Below are 19096 nucleotides of genomic sequence, written 5' to 3' on the forward strand. Positions count from 1 at the left end.
GCTCACTTGTACAGTTTTGTCTAGTGTGGTTTCACAGAAATGATGAGTGTGTGTGTGTGTGTGTGTGTGTGTGTGTGTGTGTGTGTGTGTGTGTGTGTGTGTGTGTGTGTGTGTGTGTGTGTGTGTGTGTATATATTTTCTCTATCTCAGTGTCTGAACCATTATTATCATAATTAGCTGTTAGCCATACACAGAAACATACTGTGTATATACAACCAGTTGTCAGTTCATTAAGTTGGCCTCGCTAAACCTAATGTAGTAATAAATCCTTCCTTCATGAAGGTAATCATGAGGAGTTTTTTTTGTTGTACAATATTGTTTATATCTGCTAAAAGACTAGTGTTGTTCACACTCCAGACCAGTAGATGTCAGTATGTCAGGAGCCACTAGCAGTAAACAAAGAAACAGGGAGTGGTTACAATGTGAGGGAACCTACAGTCAATGGAGAAAACATTTGTGATTTTATTCTTTATTCTGGATTTAAAATGTGGATCAAACTACTTTTGATTGCAGTTTGATTTATCTTTGTCTCTTCTAAACGTTCTGTTGAGCTGTCGCTCATTAGCTGGAGATAAATAGATACAGTTGGATAGTTTAGGTTGGCTTTCGATATGAAAATACAGCATTGCATGATGGGAAATGTGACTATTATGTTATTAATTATTATTATTTTTGTTTTTAAATAAAATGTAAATATTCTTCATCAACCCTATTACACATGACTTTACTCTATATATTACATTTCTGTAGGTCCCTAGACCTCTTATAGTATCTGGTTTTTGGTAATATCTATGTTGTCAGCACCACCAATCGGCATGGTGTGTCTGTGAAAGAGTCCCCTGCCTCGGATCTTTACAACTCATACTTACCTGGCAGGGGAGACACCATTATGATGAAGGTGGTTCACCCAGGGTGAGATTCAACTACTAAACTCTGATTGTAATGACCTCTGCGAACTTCTCAAATGTGGGAATCTTGACTGTATAATTTCTGGTAGTGGGGGACTGCGTTTGCGCTCTCCCCTGGTGAACTGTTAAAAGACAAGAAAAAAGTAGAGTTTAGCAGCAATTATAAGTCAAGAATGTATGTCTAACTTACTTATAAGTATTTATATCTTGGAAGTATTACCAAAGGAGATTGTGCCTTTAATGAGTAAAGGACTTTCCTGTGATCATGTTGTAAATATACTTGCACACTGTTCTGCTTGCCCTCTTTGCTGCTACTGTGTTTTCTTTCTGCAGGGAATGGACCTAAGTCAGCATATTCAGCAGTGTGTCCCATACGCACCTGGACCCAGTGTTTCACATGCAGAAGACCAGAGAAGGAGCCCGTCCAGTGAGATCACCTCTGCCTGAAGAGGTTAATGTGAGAAACTACTCATAAGATTATGAATTCAGGCGTGTTTCTAATAGACATATTTAGACAGACAAAATGTTCTTTGCACATTGTTTTAAAAGATAAAGTCATAAAGCAGTTTATGACTTGTATGATTTTCTACATTTCAGACAAAGTAATACCAGTGTTGATGACATTTACAGCAAAGCAGTGATCAACTCGATGGCCTGTTTACCTGCAGCTTAATGATAAGACACTTACAAGCCCAGAGTTCACATGTTTGTTTTTATAACTGACTATCTGTGGTCATGTTAGTGTGACACAGTACAGCCATGTCTGCTGGAAAGTGTTTGTTCAGTGAAATAGTTGATTGTCATGCAGAGCATGTCACTGACAGAGAGTGGAGTAGGTCACAATAAATTAATACGGATCATTCAATTTAGGAGCTCATGTTTAAAAAATAAAGTAACTCCAAAGAAGCTGTAAGTGAATTGTTTGGTGCCATCGGGTCGGATTCCTTGTGCATTCCGATGAAATCGTTCAGGTTCACCAGAGACTCCTTCAGCTCAGACTCCAGCAAGTCCTCTGGCAGCGAGCCGCCTGCCGCCAGAAGACCCAGATCCGGAAGCTCCGGCGGGAGGAGGAGAGCTCGGTGTCCGGCGGCAGCGTCTCGTCCTCCGACCGGGAGCACAGCTTCGCCTCGCTGGGAGCCGACACCCACGCCATGCAGCAGGAGGACCAGGCCGTGCTGCTGGGCCCGCTGGAGGGAAGGGAGGCACGGGAGAACCAGGACTGAGCGAGAAAGACGGTCAGAACCCGGCTGCAGTAAAATTAAAGTTTTTTTTCTTTACCTGCCTTTCCGGTTGAATTCTGGATGCTCTGATGACATAATCTGCATAGGTCTAAGTGTGCCCATTTCTCCTTTATCAGCATAATTCATATTCTAAAATATTATTTATCAACTCACATGCTCTAAAATTTAGAGATTTGAAGGACTTTAAAACTGCACAATTAATGTATTAAGTAAAAACACAAGATACTTCCAGACTATATATTATGTACATATTACTACTGTATATATGCATGTTTACACAAACAAAGATTGGAACTGTCAGAGAGTTCATTTGTGGAATGTTTTTTAAACATGAAAACCTGGTTAACAAACACAAAGCTGAGGTATAAACACTAGTGTATGAGTATACATAACACACATATATTTTATTTTGTTTCTATTTTATTATGCATTTATGAACTTGCTTTGGTTTTTCATTATTTCTAAATCCACTTGTATTTATCACTTGTATTTGAGTAGTTTAAGTTAAAAAGTGACCTCCAGGCTTTACTGATCTCAGTTTAACTTGAAGTTGAGAACAGTTGTTGGTCAGAAAACAGGAGGCTTTATAAAAAACAATGCCTCTGCGATGCTATTAATCTTTAACATCATCAGAGGAGACGACATCCACAGCGTCATGTGAGGAACTGCACTTTACACTTTACAGAGGAGACTGGAGCAGACGATGTGATCACACAGCAAGAGGAAAAACACGGCTGCATTAAGAGGAGAGTACACCACTTTTAACAGTAAGACTTCATAGTGTAATGTGTGATGATAGACAGTTTCCATGATTTCATACTAAACATCATATGACAGATCGACAGAACATAATGGACCCTACTCCTCATGTAACTTATGTGCTCTGATTCAGATTCAAACAGTTAACGGTACTTTTTTTGTATTGAATTTTGATTTTAAATTTCTCTTTAAAATGATTCAATCCCCTCCAACAGTGACAGCACTGTTACACTTAAAGCTGCAGCGTGTAATATCTAGCCACACGCTCCAAACAGATAGGAGGCAGCTTTTCACCTCTACTACAGGGTCCACACTGTCATCAGTTACATAAAAATACTAAGTAAAAGTCATAACGAACAGCAGGGCACGGACACTGAGCGGGTCAAAATAACAGCGCTGTGATGATGTGTGGCGTCGGCCTGTAGTTTAGTAGCTTGTTTGTTGGGCTCAATCCAAAGTGGCAGAAACGAGAAATACGACGTATCAGCACGCTAACAAAACTACAGCGCTCTTGTAGTCCTACAGATAAAGTGAGGGGATGAACGCTCACTTAAAATGCATCACTGTTTCTTTCCTGTGACATCTTCAGAGGGAATGTTTAGGCTATATGTTTAGTTTTCCAGTCGGACTTTTAGGGCTCTGCTATTGATAGAAATGACTAAGCCCTTTTGAAAGTGCCACAAGAAACGCTTAATAAAAGTTCATAACAGCGACTTCACGCAGAAGCTCTGGCCTAGGGGCCTCCGGGGGGCCCTTTGAATGTTGTTTACAAATGGACGAATCCTGCTCCTTCTGCCTTTAAGTACCCAGTATGCTATTTGCAGAATGGCCCATTTCAGAGTAATACATATTACATTATTGAATTATAAATCTTGATTCATTCATGAGTTTCTCAGTGTTGCAGCTGGTAAAGGTCATTCTAACTCCTTAATATACTGCTGGGTAGCCTAACCTTTAGTAATATATAATGATACATTTTAGTATTAATAATCTGAAAAGTAACTTAAGCTATTGGACAAATGTAGAGGAGTATAAAGTACAATATGTGCCTCTGAGATGTAGTTGAGCAGAAGTAGAAAGCAGCATAAACTCAAGTACTTCAAAATTGTAGTACTTGTTTAGTACTGCACTTGAATAATTGTACTTACATTCCACCACTGGCAGCAGACCTGCTGTGAATCCAGCCGTCACAGAGTCATTTACAGCTCGTGAGCCATAAACACACAGCTGACTCTTGTTTCCTGTGCAGGTTCAAAATGTTAACCAGATGGTTAACGCTCACGGCCCTTCTGGCCGCCTCGGTGAATCCAGACAGACCGGCTACTGGCCGCGGCCCTCTGACTGTTGCACCAACCAGCCGGGTCAAAGGTCATCCAGCGGTAGAGCTGACTCTGAACTGTGGAGACGGAAAGAACGCAGGTCAGTGAGACTAATTCTGTCCTATAATTCACCTGAACAATCCACTCAGCATGAATACAAGATGTCCTCTGTTCCACTGACGCATTAGTAATGACGATCTCTAGACAAAATTATAATGACATAGATGACACTTATGTTTCATCAAGGATGACGTCCTAAATATATCATAAATACAACCAACAATTTATTATCTTTGCAATACAAGTATAAATATCAGCAGATTGATTCCTACTGAAACCTGTAAATAGTTTGTAATGAACAACTCAAACAGGAGGAAATGGAGCATTCCTTGGGGACTATTTTTAGCGGCAGATTAATCTACATTTGGTGCTCTAGTGAGAATTTATGGCAAGAGTGTGTGTGTGTGTGTGTGAGTGAGTGTGTTGTTGACAACGACGACGACGATGATGAAAGAAGATGTGCAACAACGTGGCTCAGCACCTCTGATACACTCTTAAGTGTTACAATAACAAAAATATTAAATATGATCAGAGTTATCGTTTGATTACAGTTTCGGCACGGTTGTCACACCGTCAGCATTTACCTGCTGCTCTAAATCCTCACCTGTAACCGCTCCTTCTTTCATGTGCAGGTGTGGTCCAGTACTGGCACACCCCTTTTGGAGACCTCAGGACCCCCGGTTCCCACAGGAAACTGAACCCCGTCTTTCTGCAGCGCGACGGGAACCTGACGATCCCAAACACCAGCGGCCTACACAGCGGCATGTACTACTGCCTCCTGCGGCACACGGGGGGAGCTACACTGTGGCCGTACGAGCTCCATGTTGACAGGGCATACGAGCGAAGCGATGCGTTCAGGGTCAGGAGGGATGTTGGGTCCCCGGAGGAGAGGCAGGCAGGTGTTTCAGACAGTCAGTTTGCGGGAGCTGTGGCGGCGTCGGTGCTATTGACGTTTGTGGTGGGCTTCAGCGCCGGAGCTCTGACCAGGACTCCAGTTCTCAGGTGCGTTCAGGCCCCCGTACATCCCAGCTTTTTATTTAAACCGGGATCAGACTCCCGAAAAATCTGGCGACACTGGTTAAATAATTTAGCAGATTGTCAGTAAACACTCAAAACAGGATGTTCTATTAAGAGCATGTGAATGTTCACAGATGACTGAACACAGAACTTTACGAGTCTGCTAATGATGTCTGCTGAAACAAAAGGAGTGGCTACAGTAGCCCAGAAAGGACAAACCAAACACTGGCTCTAGAGAGGGTCATTTGCGGTTTCATGTCGACCACCGTGGTTCCCCTACTACACGCTTGGCGCACACACAAGTTCTAGTTTGCAAAATGCAACTTCACCGCTAGATGGCGCCAAATCCTACACGCTGGACCTTTAACCTGTGGTATCGAGTTGGAAAGGGACTTCCTTCTCTATTACAGCCGTAGTTTGTGATTCAGACTGGAAAGATGCTCTAATGCCAGGAAATATTTTTGGAAAGCCAAAGAGGTCATTACTCACCTCCTTTTCCCACGCCGTTCAATGATTTAATGTAGTTTTATAAACGCCGCTCTGTGAGCCTGCTCATGTGGCTGTATAAAATACTGCATTTTATAATACATTTTTTCTTCCCGGTTTATTGAATACAAAAGTTCAAAAACATCTGTGGACGATGCCCTTTGCTGTATTGTCATGAAGTAATAATCGTTTAATTAAAACAATTAACACATAATGACCTCGTCAATTTTCCATATTTAGGTATTAATGTAAGGTGTTAACTCCGTTTCCTCTTCAGGTGTTTAGGGGCAGTCACTACCAGGTTGCGATCACCACGGCAACAACGCTGCCAAACTGACACACAGGAGCGTGGCTCTGAGGTCACCATGACAACCCTGCCGCCCACGTACGACGACCAGAACTTTAAGATGGAGACGACGACCACACCTCCCCCTGCCAAACCTCAGAGAAGCTTCCGGCAAAAACGACAGGAGGCGCAGGACACCACAGCCTATCTAGAGGGGTGTGACTATGTGGAGGATGCAGGAGGAAGTCACAAGGCAAGGAATAAAGGGTGTGATGGGGGGGCAGAGGAAGAAAGTGAGTTTGGTGGGTTCTATCTGGAGGATGGAGGGAGTCAAAGCAAAACAGATGAGGACAAGTGCAGTGGGGTCGTAGAGGAGAAAGACAGAAGAGAGAGCAGGGAGGTGTATGAGGGGTGGAGACAGGAGGAAGAGGAGGCAGGTGAGCAAGAGAAAGGGAGCAAGGAGGATGGAGGGGAGAGGAGAGGAAGTGCGGAGGAGGAAGGGCAAGATCATGAGTTAAGTGACGGAGCGAAGAGGAGAGAGGATGGAGAGACAGACAGTAGCAGCGAAGGTACTGAGACAGGCGGTAGCAAACAGGAGGAGGAGGGAGGGGGAGACACGTCGTCCTCCCCGGGCCGCCGTAGCCGCATCATCCGCCTGTACCAGTACGACGAGGACGGCCGGCGATACGGTCACCTTCCAGACGCCGAGACGGGTCTGGCCCCGAGGCTCAAGCAGCGCTCCCTGTCACTGACTCGCCTCAACGCCATCATGGCCGCCGCCACAGCGGGGCCGCTGGACATGAGGGAGACGGGGAGGGGAGAGGAGAGGCCACACTTCCACATGGAGATATAGACCCTCCAACAGCTGACGTCCTCACAAATAAATGTATGCACATGATGGCAACAGGAAGCGTGAAGTCACCATCACCACAGCGTCTGGATGATTCACCATGTGACTCAACCTCTGCACAGACAATCCAGCAGGGCCCGTTTCTGAGAGCAGGTTCAACAAACTCTCAGGTGTTTTCAGTTCTTCAATTAACTCTGAATTGTGATTGGATACTATGATTGCTATGGTAACAGGTAAACTAAAAGCAGAGCCTCCGTAGAGATATTAATGCATGTACAGAGTTCCCCTCATCTCAGGTTAACCAAGGTTCCTGAAACGGGGCTCAGCTGGTGCTTCATGAAGTCCTTTAGGAAGCAGACACTGCATTACAAGTTACCACAAAACACGCGTGTTGTTAAAGTGTTAAAGTACCAATCACTACGAAGCGGCTCGTCATACTTCCATTTCCTTTTTATTACTGTGAAAACATCTATAAACAAGACACAAAATGGAAAAAAATAATTAAGAAAACGTAAATTCCACAACTCTTCTCTCAGTTCATTTTTTTGTGTTTGTCTTCTTATCTTAAGAACATTTTCTTTTCTCCAAATTTACACCATAAAAGTGACTCCAAGAGAGAGAGGCCTGTTCCCACATGGGGACGATTCACTAGTCCATATGCGTGTGTGTGTGTGCGAGTTGTTAAAGTTTGTCAAAGTGAGATCTCAAACTGCAGGTTTTTCCCTTTTCCCTCAAACAATACAGAGGTTCCTGCAGCGTTCTGTGGTTTCTGTTTCCTCTCCCGTCTTCTTCTTTTTTTGGTGTTGTGACTTCATCCGCTACGATGCCGACCAAGTCTTCTGCCACTCCACAAACTCGTCTAGCAGCACCGGCCCTGTGGACAAAAACAACAAGGACACATGATATGAACATAGATCCTGCACATCTTCAATCTGAGAAATCATGTAGCACAGAGCATTACAAATAAATCTGACCAAATTAAAGAAAAGTATAAACAGTTACTCTAAAAACATAAATAAATCACTCTTACCATACTGATCAGTGGTATGTGATCATTTATGTCACTTCTCTGTACTAGACATTGTTTTCCATTAGTGATTTATTCTAACAGCACTTGAACACAGCATGAACCGGTCTCTAAATATAAACCGGTGGTCAGTGTTTCCACATCTACAGAAGGGATTTGTGAAACTTGTACCGGCAAATATCATTGTAGCTACTTAGTTACACTTTAAGTCTGTCTTGCACTTACTAAACGTTATGGCAGTGCTGACCTTTGAGGGAACGGAGAGAACCAGAGTCTAAATGGAGGAAGCTATCATATTAGCCGTGTTGCGTCATGCAGTGTCGTATAACTCTTGCTCTGCTGAAGGAGAGGCAACGCCAACAGAGATCTCCTCCTGCATCCACAACTAACGGCAGCAGCTGGGTCCAAACAAATACTAGCTCCCAAAATATATCAAATGTAAAGATCTTATTATCTCTGTTAGAAGAAAAACATCAAGATAACATCTGAAACTTATGAACAGTAGTCTATCCGCTGTTGGTGTAATGTAACCCAGAAGCATAAATCCATCTTACCAAGATTCTAGCACCATCTATTTTTCCAGGAACAGGTGGCAATGTCTAATCCTGAAGTGTGTTAAACTTGCATTCTCTCTAGTGTCCACCAGGGGGCGACTCCTCTGGTTGTATAGAAGTCTAGTCTAAAATGACTCTACTTCTCTCTTGATTTATTCCCTCAGTAAACATTGTAAACATGAGTTTATGGTCTCAATCTCTAGTTTCAAGTCTTCTTCAATACAGCATGATGTTCATTTAGTACATTATGCTCCATTTAGAGTCAAACAGACCATAAAGCAGGGGATGCTTTAGGGTGGAGCTACACAGTGATTGACAGGTCGTCGTCTTCTTTTATAACTTCAACCCTTTCAGAGTTTTCTCGGTTCATGAAAGTTAATTGTAATAACAAAACCATCTTATTCAGCGGCCACTTGTACTGAGCTCCACCTCCATCATGTCACCTCTGGCTGCTAAAAGCCAAGATGGCGACGGCAAAGAAATGCCAAACTCTAGGCTTAAAAACGTCAGTCCACCAACATGACGACTACGTCCACTTCTTATACAGTCTGTGGGCCGGGGGGGGGGGGTTTCTGGTGTGACTAAAGCCTCGATGTGGAGCTGCTGTAAAAAGCCACACTGTCAGCGAGTCGCTTGTATACTCACAAGCTCCGTCTTCATCGTAGTTACTGAGGTCTGTGTTGATGGTCCTGCTGAATTCCAGAACGTTGTACCACTGGTCCTTATTCATCCCCTTGTACTTGGACTGCTGAAGGACAGATAAATGGGGGGATACATTGTTTTTGCCAGGTGAGAAAAAGACTTATTTGTAAAGAAACTACTGGTGTCCCCTACAGGGGTTTTTACAAGATTTCATAAAGAAACTAATTATTGCAACTTTTCTCTGGTCCTTCCAAACGGGTGAGAGAACAGGGATTTACCTCCAGGAACTGGTGGAAGACTGGGAAGAGTGGCCATGTTCTCTCCAGCAGCAACGCTAGCATTGATTTAGCCGTGTCCATGTCCAAACTCCTCTGGTCCTTATCCTAAAGACAGGACAAACGGCACAAACACAACAGTGAGTTACAATTCCCATCTCCGTTTTGATGCTGCGACTCCTGCTGATGGTCACTTTTCTACAGAGCTCTCAGGTAATGTTTAATATAAGAGGCTGCTCTTTCATTGTATTTAAATCTCAACCTGGAGCACACCAGTGGTTAAAACTACTAGAGAACAGGAAAAACAAGATTTTCAAGGGCTGTCAAGTTATTCTTTAAACAAACAAGAAAAAAAACAAGAAAAAAAAACAGTAAACTCACCCTGGCAAAGTCGAAGGCGTATCGGAAGACGTTTTTGAAGACGACAGAGTCGTTGAGCTCACCGCGCAGGTAATCCAGTTTGCTCTGTAACCGCTCTGTGCAGTCACACCTGCAAGTAGGTGAAGGGCCACACACATCACAAACAGTCACAGCGCAATGGGTTCTTCTTACAGGTCTAAAGACTGAGAGGTGTCATAAGAGCAAGAGAAAGTCTCATTAGTGACATTCGTTTTCAGACACATAACAGTTAAAGTGACTTACTGTAATAACGTCATTCCCCTGAGCCACTCCTCTTTTGTGAAGAACCCCATACTTGCTGCTTCTAGATGCCAGGCTAGCACTAACATGATAATCTGCGAGAAGAAGAGAGGAGATGCATTTAATCCGTGCAAATGTTTAAATTTAACACTGGAGAATGTACACGGGGTTCTTCATGTCCTCCACTGTCTCAGTGGAATCTCTACAGTTTGCAAGGCGGTGGACATGAAGGGGAGTTGAGCACAAAACTAGATTTGAACACATCATTTAAATAAAACAGCTCTGGTGTTGTAAAACCTAATCGTGTCACAGCGTATGAAGCTTCATGAATAAGTTTGAAGTAGGAGTGACTTTAGTCCTCAGGTGAGGGACTACTCACATTCTCTGGTTCCACGCCGATGTCTTCACAGAACTTCTCCATGGCCTCCGGACCGACCACCTTGTCGGGGCCGGCGTACGCCTGGAACCAGGCCAGACACTTCTTATTGGAGAACAGCTTCTCAGCGCTGACGGGCCTCGCACCTCGGATCTGAGGTCGGGTGAAACTGCAACACACATTAGAGCTTTGGGTTCAGAGATTACACAACACTTTCAAAATGAATGAATGACTCTCGTACTGATGACAACATGATTTTGTCCTTAAATATAAAAAAATGGAGGAGAAAAAAAAAGTCCTCTGGAGCTTTCTGACAGCTGCGATAAACCAAAGAACGTGTTGATTGTTCACAAGAGGGCAGAGTGGTGGGATGGATCAAGCTATCGGACTGCATGCCCAACTGACAACGAAAACAGATTTTATTCATTCATTCATATGAGTGAGTGAGACTATCCATCCATTCACCCACCCACCCACATACTTATTTTTTAAGAAATAAACTTGCTACTTTAAGTTGAAATATTGTCCCCAAATCATGTATAGTTCAAGTACTGCGTTTGTGAATGTTACACACAGCAGAGGAAGGTGAGAGGTTCAGTGGACGTGGTGAAGTCTTCTGTAAGGTTCAGCCAGTGACCATCCTCTCCAGTAAAGAGCCTCTTACTCACTAGCAATCATTGCCAGTTGGATCAACATGCAACAAAACACACACAGGATCCAAACTGTGTGATACATCGCAACAGAAGATGGAAGATACAAAAACAATCCAGAGTGGGTGACATTTCATGCACTGCAGATAGATGACCAGCGAGGACAGACAGGCATCACTCACTCACTCACACTGTAACTTTGTGTTTGCTTACCTTGTGATTTTACACTTGCGCTCATTATCATCTGCATCGGGATTCTTCCTCTTCTTCTTCACAGGCATCACTGAACCTTTAGGGGGCTTCACTAGCTGGGCTACACATTAGGAAAACCACATGTTGTCAAACTCCTCTCCACGACAATACAAGGCAATGATCGATGTAAGGAGGAAGGTCATACCTGTGTACTTCTGGCTGCCTTGTCCATTCAACTCTAAGAGATTCTAGAACAAAAGAAAGAAACACCTGTGATAACCCTTCATCCAATCAGAGGCCAGAGACTAAGAGTGCAGCTGTGTTATCACTGTTTAAATGTTGCACTGCAGTGGCTTTGTAGGCCAGGGGTGTGCCGTATCAAAGTGTTCACAATAACAATATGTTAATAAAAAGAACAATGCCTAGCTTTGATGGTAGGCACTGAGCGACAAGTTTCAGCAGGAGGATAAAATATACCTTTACATTGTGGAGTTAGAAGAAGATTCAAGGGTAACTGTTTTGTTTAGATATTTACTTTAGATTTGTGGTCAATTTGATTGTATTATTTATATTTCATATCGGATCTGAATCTCAGTTTATGTAGTTTACAAACTAAATAAGTGATCTTTTTACTGAGTATTTGCAAACTGATAATTAGAATTGAACACAGCCACACAACATTTTGGGGTCACCTGTCAGAGCAGCCTGATTGTATCGAGTCAGCTGTCTGAGAGGACGACTCTATACGTCTGAGTGGTCTTTCATGCTTTTGTCTTGTAGAAAGTCCTCTTAGCTGATAGATGTGGTTTTGTTTTGGAGAACAAAACTCTGAACAACGGTTCAGTCTGACAACAGAAGGAGACAAAGATCCTCAGAGCAGCAGCTGATTAAGAACAGAATGAATCAGTCAGAGAAACAAACGGGAAGCTTAACATCAAAATGTGAGCAGATTTAAACAGGAACACCTTCCTGTGTCAGTGTCAAGTGTTTCAGAGTAATGCCGCCTGTAACAGCTGTTCTGCTTTAGCATAGAGAAGGTGTTTGGGGTGAAAAATGTTTCCAACAGTATTCTCTCCTGTCATGTAACATGTCATGTGACATCAACTACATGCATGTTTTTAACCATTTCATTCTTCTTCTGTGGCCGAAAGAATGTCAAATGTAAATTAATCATTTGGTGTCTGAATTACACTGATTTTATCTCCATTTATTGAAGGAAAGTATTTTGTCATGTCAAGAATAAGATCATCACAGAAATACCTTAAATTATATTCATATTATTTTGGGCCATATCACCCGCTACATTAAAAAAATAAACACGACTACTTACAAGCTTGTCCAGCGTTACTGATGCTGTACTGATGACTGAGAGACGGACTGTTCCTCAGTGTGGACACCTGAATCAATACAGGCAAGATATCATCAGTCCTCAGGAACGACCACCAAACATGCTGAACATTACTTATTAAAACCTGGAGGAACACTGTGGTCACAGGTGATCGACAGCATCTCATTATTAAACAGAATCTATAGTCCTGAATTGGCGGAATAAATGTAAACATAAGATTTGTTTTGCTTTAATATTAATTAATCTAAATTGATGAATGGATGCCTGCTTCATTTTGATGTCATTAGGGCTGAGCTCACTCACTCACTCACTCACTCACTCACACACACACACACACCTTATTCCAGCTATAACACACTCTTCTCTCAGACTGTCCATCATATTTGTGGAACCTCCTATTCAGCCACAAGAGCATATGTGGGTAAAGTGTTGTTATTATTGTTATTAAACACAGAAGTGGTTGAATTATTGGGGTCATTGCTTTAGTATGAGTGAGCTGATGATGACACGCTGTCCAGTTGATTTAAACCAAGACATTGAACATTAATCTTGTAAATGAGTAAGTTATGTAGACTCGTGCTGTATGAAGCAGGTTTGGACACAGATACAGATGTTAGTGAGCCGTTCAGCAGCTGTCATAAGTCTGACCCGTTATTCCCCAAACGTTGAATAACACGTTGAATACGTCAGTTTAAACACGGGTTTAACGTGCCCTTTGGTCGGTTCAAATGCTATCTTTAGTAGCAGGTATTCTCCTTTACTTCAGTTAAAGTATTAATACCATATTGTTAAAAAAAAGTAAAGTAAAAGTACCTCGTATTTGTACTTCGGTAGAGTATTTGTGTAAATGCACAAAATTCCGCTGTTCACCGCTACACAGGGTTTATATAACGAGGTGTTTATGAGGACGGAGGCCTCACGACTCCGTGATGAGTCTGAACTCCAGACTACGGGTTACCGGTACAACACTGCGGGCTGTTCCGTTACCGTTCAGCCTGCTGTTAGTGGAGGACTATGACTCATTTCAAATAATAAAACATGTAAACAAACAGTGTTTCCGTTACATATTTCATTGAAAAATCAGAAGAATGAGTCAAGATTATTTCTAACATTAATTCATCACAACATCGGGTCATCGCAGTCACATCAGTGAAAAGAGGATTGTTCTCTGTAACGTTAACTGTGACGACTGTTTTACGTTAAGTTACCGTTAATTAAACGGCTTTGGGACCATTAGCTTCACGCGGCTAACGACGTCAGAGTGACTAGGTTTGGTTACACAACTCGGGACCAGACCCCGCCTCTGGTCGATTAAACAGCACAGAACCATTAAACACAACTCCAAACACACACTGTTAGTGTTACACTGTTCTGTGTGTTCGATGCTAGGACACTTCTTTTGTCTGTTAGCTAGCGGAGCACCACGGGTGTCACAGCTAACGTCACACTGCTAATGTTAGCTAACGTGTCAACACACGCGTCAAAGGCTCACAAACCCACCAGATAAAGCGACGTACGAACGAGTTATTCGTTTTAATAACCGACAGTAGAAGAAGTCATTAAAATACGTAAAACTCTTACCTCTTACACTTGGGCTGACAAATCAGTTCCACCTGCTTCTGGTGCACCGGGGCTGCTTCTGTCGCCGGCGTTTCCGGGGAGCGGACGATACCACCGGGGCGCTATATGGGGGTGTAATGCGAAACAAAGTTTCCATGTCTATGATAGTCTTTGCATTCACACGCTTATACAAAGAGGGAATTAGAAAACAATATTTCCAAGCTTATCTAAATAACCGCTAGTAGTAGTAATAGTTCTCCCCGCGAGGAAAGCGGTTATAACGTCCGTTAGGTGAAACCGGCATTTCTTTAACGGAGCAGTCCGTTATTTCTGTCACTCAGAGGATGAGACTCAAACACACTGGAGTTCTCAGACAGAGAACATCTCATTAAAGAAGAACTCAGAGGATGAGACTCAAACACACAGGAGCTCTCAGACAGAGAGCGTCTCATTAAAGAAGAACTCAGAGGACTCTGACGGGTGAATGTGAAATGTTTAAATGCAGAACTCAAGCAAAATACACATACATCAGTTCAAAAAGATGAGGAAGGAGAGTGTTTCTCTCAGGACTGTGATGTTGTTGTTGTTGTTGTTGTTGTTGTTTTCTCTCTGAGTGTTGGGACATGCTGGATGGACACCTGCTCCATGATTATGTATTTAAATAGGATACACATTAAGGTAATGACTGAAGTTATATGTGATTAACACTAAGGTTAATAGTTATACTTTACATAAGGAACATGAAGGTAATTATTTAAGTTTTACAAAAGTTACTATTTCTTTTGATCATGTACTATTATAGATTTATTTAGTTTATTAAGCTGTATATGTTCACTATTCATTTTACTGGTTAATGTTTTATTATTATTTCCTATGATGGTCGGGAAGATAAATCTATCTGCTCATGTCAGTGTCTAAGTCTCTTTCAGAACACTGCGGTCAGATGTGTCAGATGTGTCTTTGTTAATATTTGGTTGCTTTAGCAAATTCATTCATTTTGATCTGCTAGGGTTGTCGTGATATACCGGTATTGACGATTTAAAAAACAAGTATTGATCTGACTTAAATAATACTCATATGATAATATGATAATGGTCTCTTATAATAAAAGTAAAAAAACAAAACAGAAACAAGAACTACTAAAATTGAACCTACTAATACATTTTGAGTGACTTTAAAGTTGAACAGCTGAAACAATACTTTTGTAGAGGTGATATAAAGAATTAAGGAATTGAATAAGGAAATCCAAACTGGATTATAAAAAATATTTTACAGGCCAGGATTTAATATCAAGCAAGAATATAATGTGATGAATAAGAAATCATGAATCAATGACATCAGAGTCACAGCTGATGTACCACACAAACCCAAAGCTCCTCGTGATGATTGAGTTCACACAGACTCCTCCTGTATCACAGCTGGTCAGGGACTGTTCAACCACACCGATAATCAAAAACAGCGCTTTAAAACCTGCACTGTGTTCAGTTAAAGCGCTTTAAAACAATATATGTTGGAGCCTCATCTCGGTGTGAGCTACAGAGACTTGTTAAACTAAATTATTATTTATAAGTGTGCAACGTTTTAAAAAGAGGATAACGTACTTGTCTTTCTTATTAATATATTATATTATTTGATTGATGCAATTTTCTGATTTGTTTAAGTCATGTCTTTTATGTGATTTAAATAATATATGTTTATGTTGTTTTTAATGGGGTTTTTTTAAGTCTGTTATCTGTGTTATTATAACAGACATTCATCTTATCCTGGCTGAGTTCAGGTTTATTGACCACGATGGAGAAGGTCCAGATTTAGGACTTTAAATTGAAAACCATTAGAGTACAATGATAAACGTATAGGCTGCTGTGTGTGACCTGTGTTGTCTACCTAAATTAAAACCTCAATGCCAATTGTGGCATACTTTAACATATTTTAATTTTGAGCAATTTACTGGCAAGTTTATATATATATATTTATATATATATATATATATATATATAAATATAAATATATATATATAAATATATATATATATAAATAAACATATATATATATATATAAATAAATATATATATATATATATATATATATATATATATATATTTATTTCCTGTTTTGTTATTCAAACTCACCAGAACTCTTGTACTTCACTGCTCAGATAATCTAACAATCATTGTACTTTCTGTACGTTACCCAACGTCAACATTAGGGAGAATCTCTCAAACATGTAAACTTGTGATTGTTTTTATGTTGAATCCATTTCAAAATATGCGTACAGCTGCTGCCTCTGCTGCTCGCTTAACTGATGTCACTCTTCAGACGTGTTTCTCACCAAACACGTGTCAGTAACATTAACATTAACATGCAACACTGGAGAGGAACATTCACTTTGAGACAAAACCGCAAAATCTGTATGGAAGTGTTTGTTGCCCTTTAATAGTTGTAACCCTCAGGAGACAAGCAACACATGTGTACCGTGATCCACCAATGAATCACTATCCACAAGTATTTTTGAATCTGTGTCTTTGTGGTCATATCCACCAAAAGTCATTTGAAAATATGCATAACTTACCCTGAAAACACATGATGTTGGTGGATCCATTCGTTCACGTGAAACGACTTCAACACATTTGCATTACAACTATTAAAATCCAATAAAAACATATTGCACCTCGTGTTTGTGGATTTTGTTTTTTTTAGATCTGCTGCGGCACAAATTAGACAAAAAAATCTGCAAACAAATAGGAGGGAAGTCACAAACGTCACGCGGACACGAAACACATTTGTGGATCGTCTTGGTTCCAACTACCGAAGTCCGACAAAACTAAACTTCCATAAATCAGTGACTTGAGGTCTGGAAGTGAAAGGAAATCTCCGTCTTTACAGTTTGTTTACAGCTTTATTTTTGCCAAGAAATAAATTACTCAACTTTCAAAAAATATGAAACGAGCAAAACAACACGAACGTAGTGGAACATCTCCTCCAACAACGCTTCTCTTTACTGGATGAAGTGGAAAACATTCGGCTGGTTTACATGTGACTGATTGTGTTCAAGTGTCGTCATGACGCAAGGCTACAGGTAAGTGTGCCCACCTGTGGGGGGGGGGGGGGGGGGGGGGGGGGGGGGGGGTACAGGAGAAAATCACAGCCCACTACACAGGCTTTAAAAAACAAACCTCTGATGTCTACGGAGGGTTCAGCTTCACCAGCTAGTACCGATTATTGATTGGACAGAATATAAACTTGGCTTAAAATACACAGTGTCTAATACAAATAAAATACGACTAGTTCCTGTATGTCAACACAAATACCATGGAGGGAAGTGACACCTGGTTGTGCTGTTAAACACTATTTTCTGTGCAGTTTGTTTAAAGCTTGACCGGCTCAGACTCACTGTGGCATCATTCAATGTGATGACCAAATTGTTAAAAAAATAACAAAGTGACATACGTTAAGTCAATTTATAGGACAAAAAGAACCCGTAACTCGGTGGCCACTACATTAGGTTCACCTGTACAGACTGGCGCAATTCAATCCAACTGTTCCACCTTAAATTCTGCTTTTATGATGCCTAGAATGTTGAGTTTTTGTCATGGAGGGGTTAATTAAATTAGGTTTCAGCACTGACATCTTGGTGTTGTACTGGACTGCATTGTTTGAGAGAGACTCCTCTCAACAACACCATCTTTAACTGTGACCCTTAAAGATAAACATGAATTTCCACATTTCTGACAGTATTAACAGGCTGGTGTTGAGCAAAGTCAACTTGAGGCTGATGGAAATGCCATTATTATCAGGTCACAAGTTCAAAGTATTGGCCAAATTCAAACCTGAACCTGATGATGGGGCAAAGAAACGATCAGAGGATCAAAGTTATTATAGTTCATCCTCTGGTGACCACGAACCTCTGAAATGTTCGTATCCATCCAGTAGTTGAGATACTTCAGTCTGGACCAAAGTGGTGGACTAACTAACTATCAACTTTGCAGCAAGCATGTCTTAAAAATTGTAAGTGTAGAACATTTTTGCACACAAATTATATCAACAGTGACGTTACATTAAAATATTTTTTTAACATCCGAGCTTGAGTCAAAGCAGGAAACTGTGCCAAAGCGTCTCTCTTCAGTGTCTCTTTAGTGTCACATGCACAGACAAAAAGGAATTACTGCAAACTCAGGCTCAAAACTACAGATTGTTTCTGCAGATTTATTAACTTGAATTCCTCTTGCAGAGGGTTTTCACAAGGGGTCGTACACAGCCACAGGGTGTGAAATGATTTGTGAATATCATTTCACACCCGCAACGTCGTCGGAGCCGTTAGAAAGTGCTGATTCCACCTGAACATCAATAATGAAGAAGTACAGCTCAGGTGAGCAAATGTAGTGTTCAAATGATTTAAAGTCTTTAAAGGAAAAATATAGCCCAACATGTTCATGTTGTTATTTTCCTGGCACTCCTATAGTTGACCTCAACCTGCCACGTCTAATTTTAATAGTAATCTACATTTCCCAGAATGCCTTATGCTTTCACCCTGCTGCTTTAAATCATATCTGGCCGTAAGGATGTGGAAATCTAACCTGTGACCACACAGTAGACTCTGTGGTTGTGCACTCTTGTGTAAAGTTTGTTTTGCTGTTGCTGTTGCTTTGCATTCTGGGACAATTTCTGTAGGCACTAACGACTCCATCTTTGTAGGAGAAGAAAAATACACCAAACACCACAAGTTACATCACCTGCAGCACACCAGTCACCGTTTTGGGTGGATCAGAGTATTTCTTCAGCATTTCTACTGATGTGTTGGGAAGATGAAATAAGTGGAGCTCACAGGATGTCTGCTAAATACTAACTGGTCTGTGCATCAGAGAATACAACTGCATCACGGGGAGTTTGTTTCATCTCAAGGCCGACAT

At 41.3% G+C, this 19096-nt stretch overlaps 2 protein-coding genes and 1 non-coding gene across 5 annotated transcripts in view; 2 read left to right on the top strand and 1 right to left on the bottom strand.

Annotated features, from left to right (window-relative positions):
- LOC137873353 (uncharacterized) overlaps nt 1-7380 on the top strand; it is a 7782-nt gene extending 402 nt beyond the window's left edge. Inside the window, exons 1-6 of one of the 2 annotated variants that reach the window (XM_068711551.1) lie at nt 1-1365; nt 1506-2143; nt 2835-2916; nt 4158-4327; nt 4920-5289; nt 6068-7380. The exon at nt 1-1365 is cut by the window's left edge and continues 402 nt beyond it. In XM_068711551.1, coding sequence (XP_068567652.1) covers nt 4165-4327; nt 4920-5289; nt 6068-6929 — 1395 coding nt within the window. In that variant the 5' untranslated portion in view covers nt 1-1365; nt 1506-2143; nt 2835-2916; nt 4158-4164 and the 3' untranslated portion in view covers nt 6930-7380. The remainder of the gene's footprint in view (nt 1366-1505; nt 2144-2834; nt 2917-4157; nt 4328-4919; nt 5290-6067) is intronic. The other variant, XM_068711552.1, reaches the window with a different exon arrangement.
- On the top strand, nt 862-1025 carry LOC137873363 (U1 spliceosomal RNA). The gene has a single exon (XR_011103194.1). It is a non-coding gene; the product is annotated as a U1 spliceosomal RNA (small nuclear RNA).
- Nucleotides 7359-14297, bottom strand: dcun1d5 (DCN1, defective in cullin neddylation 1, domain containing 5 (S. cerevisiae)). Of its 2 annotated transcripts, none has more exons than XM_068711554.1 (10): nt 14211-14297; nt 12612-12678; nt 11487-11529; nt 11303-11402; nt 10443-10608; nt 10067-10158; nt 9806-9914; nt 9428-9532; nt 9153-9252; nt 7359-7800 (listed from the first exon to the last, which is right to left on the bottom strand). In XM_068711554.1, the coding sequence occupies exons 4-10, from the start codon at nt 11368-11370 to the stop codon at nt 7745-7747; spliced, it is 696 nt and encodes a 231-aa protein (XP_068567655.1). In that variant the 5' UTR covers nt 11371-11402; nt 11487-11529; nt 12612-12678; nt 14211-14297; the 3' UTR covers nt 7359-7744. The 2 variants fall into 2 exon arrangements, with proteins under 2 accessions (XP_068567655.1, XP_068567654.1); XM_068711553.1 differs by having other exon boundaries at nt 9153-9255.
- Between the last annotated feature and the right edge of the window lie 4799 nt (nt 14298-19096).

Source organism: Cebidichthys violaceus, unplaced genomic scaffold (genome assembly GCF_023349555.1).
Source record: "Cebidichthys violaceus isolate CVI_PGR_0920_01 unplaced genomic scaffold, fCebVio1.0.p SCAF_161, whole genome shotgun sequence".
NCBI lineage: Eukaryota > Metazoa > Chordata > Actinopteri > Perciformes > Stichaeidae > Cebidichthys > Cebidichthys violaceus.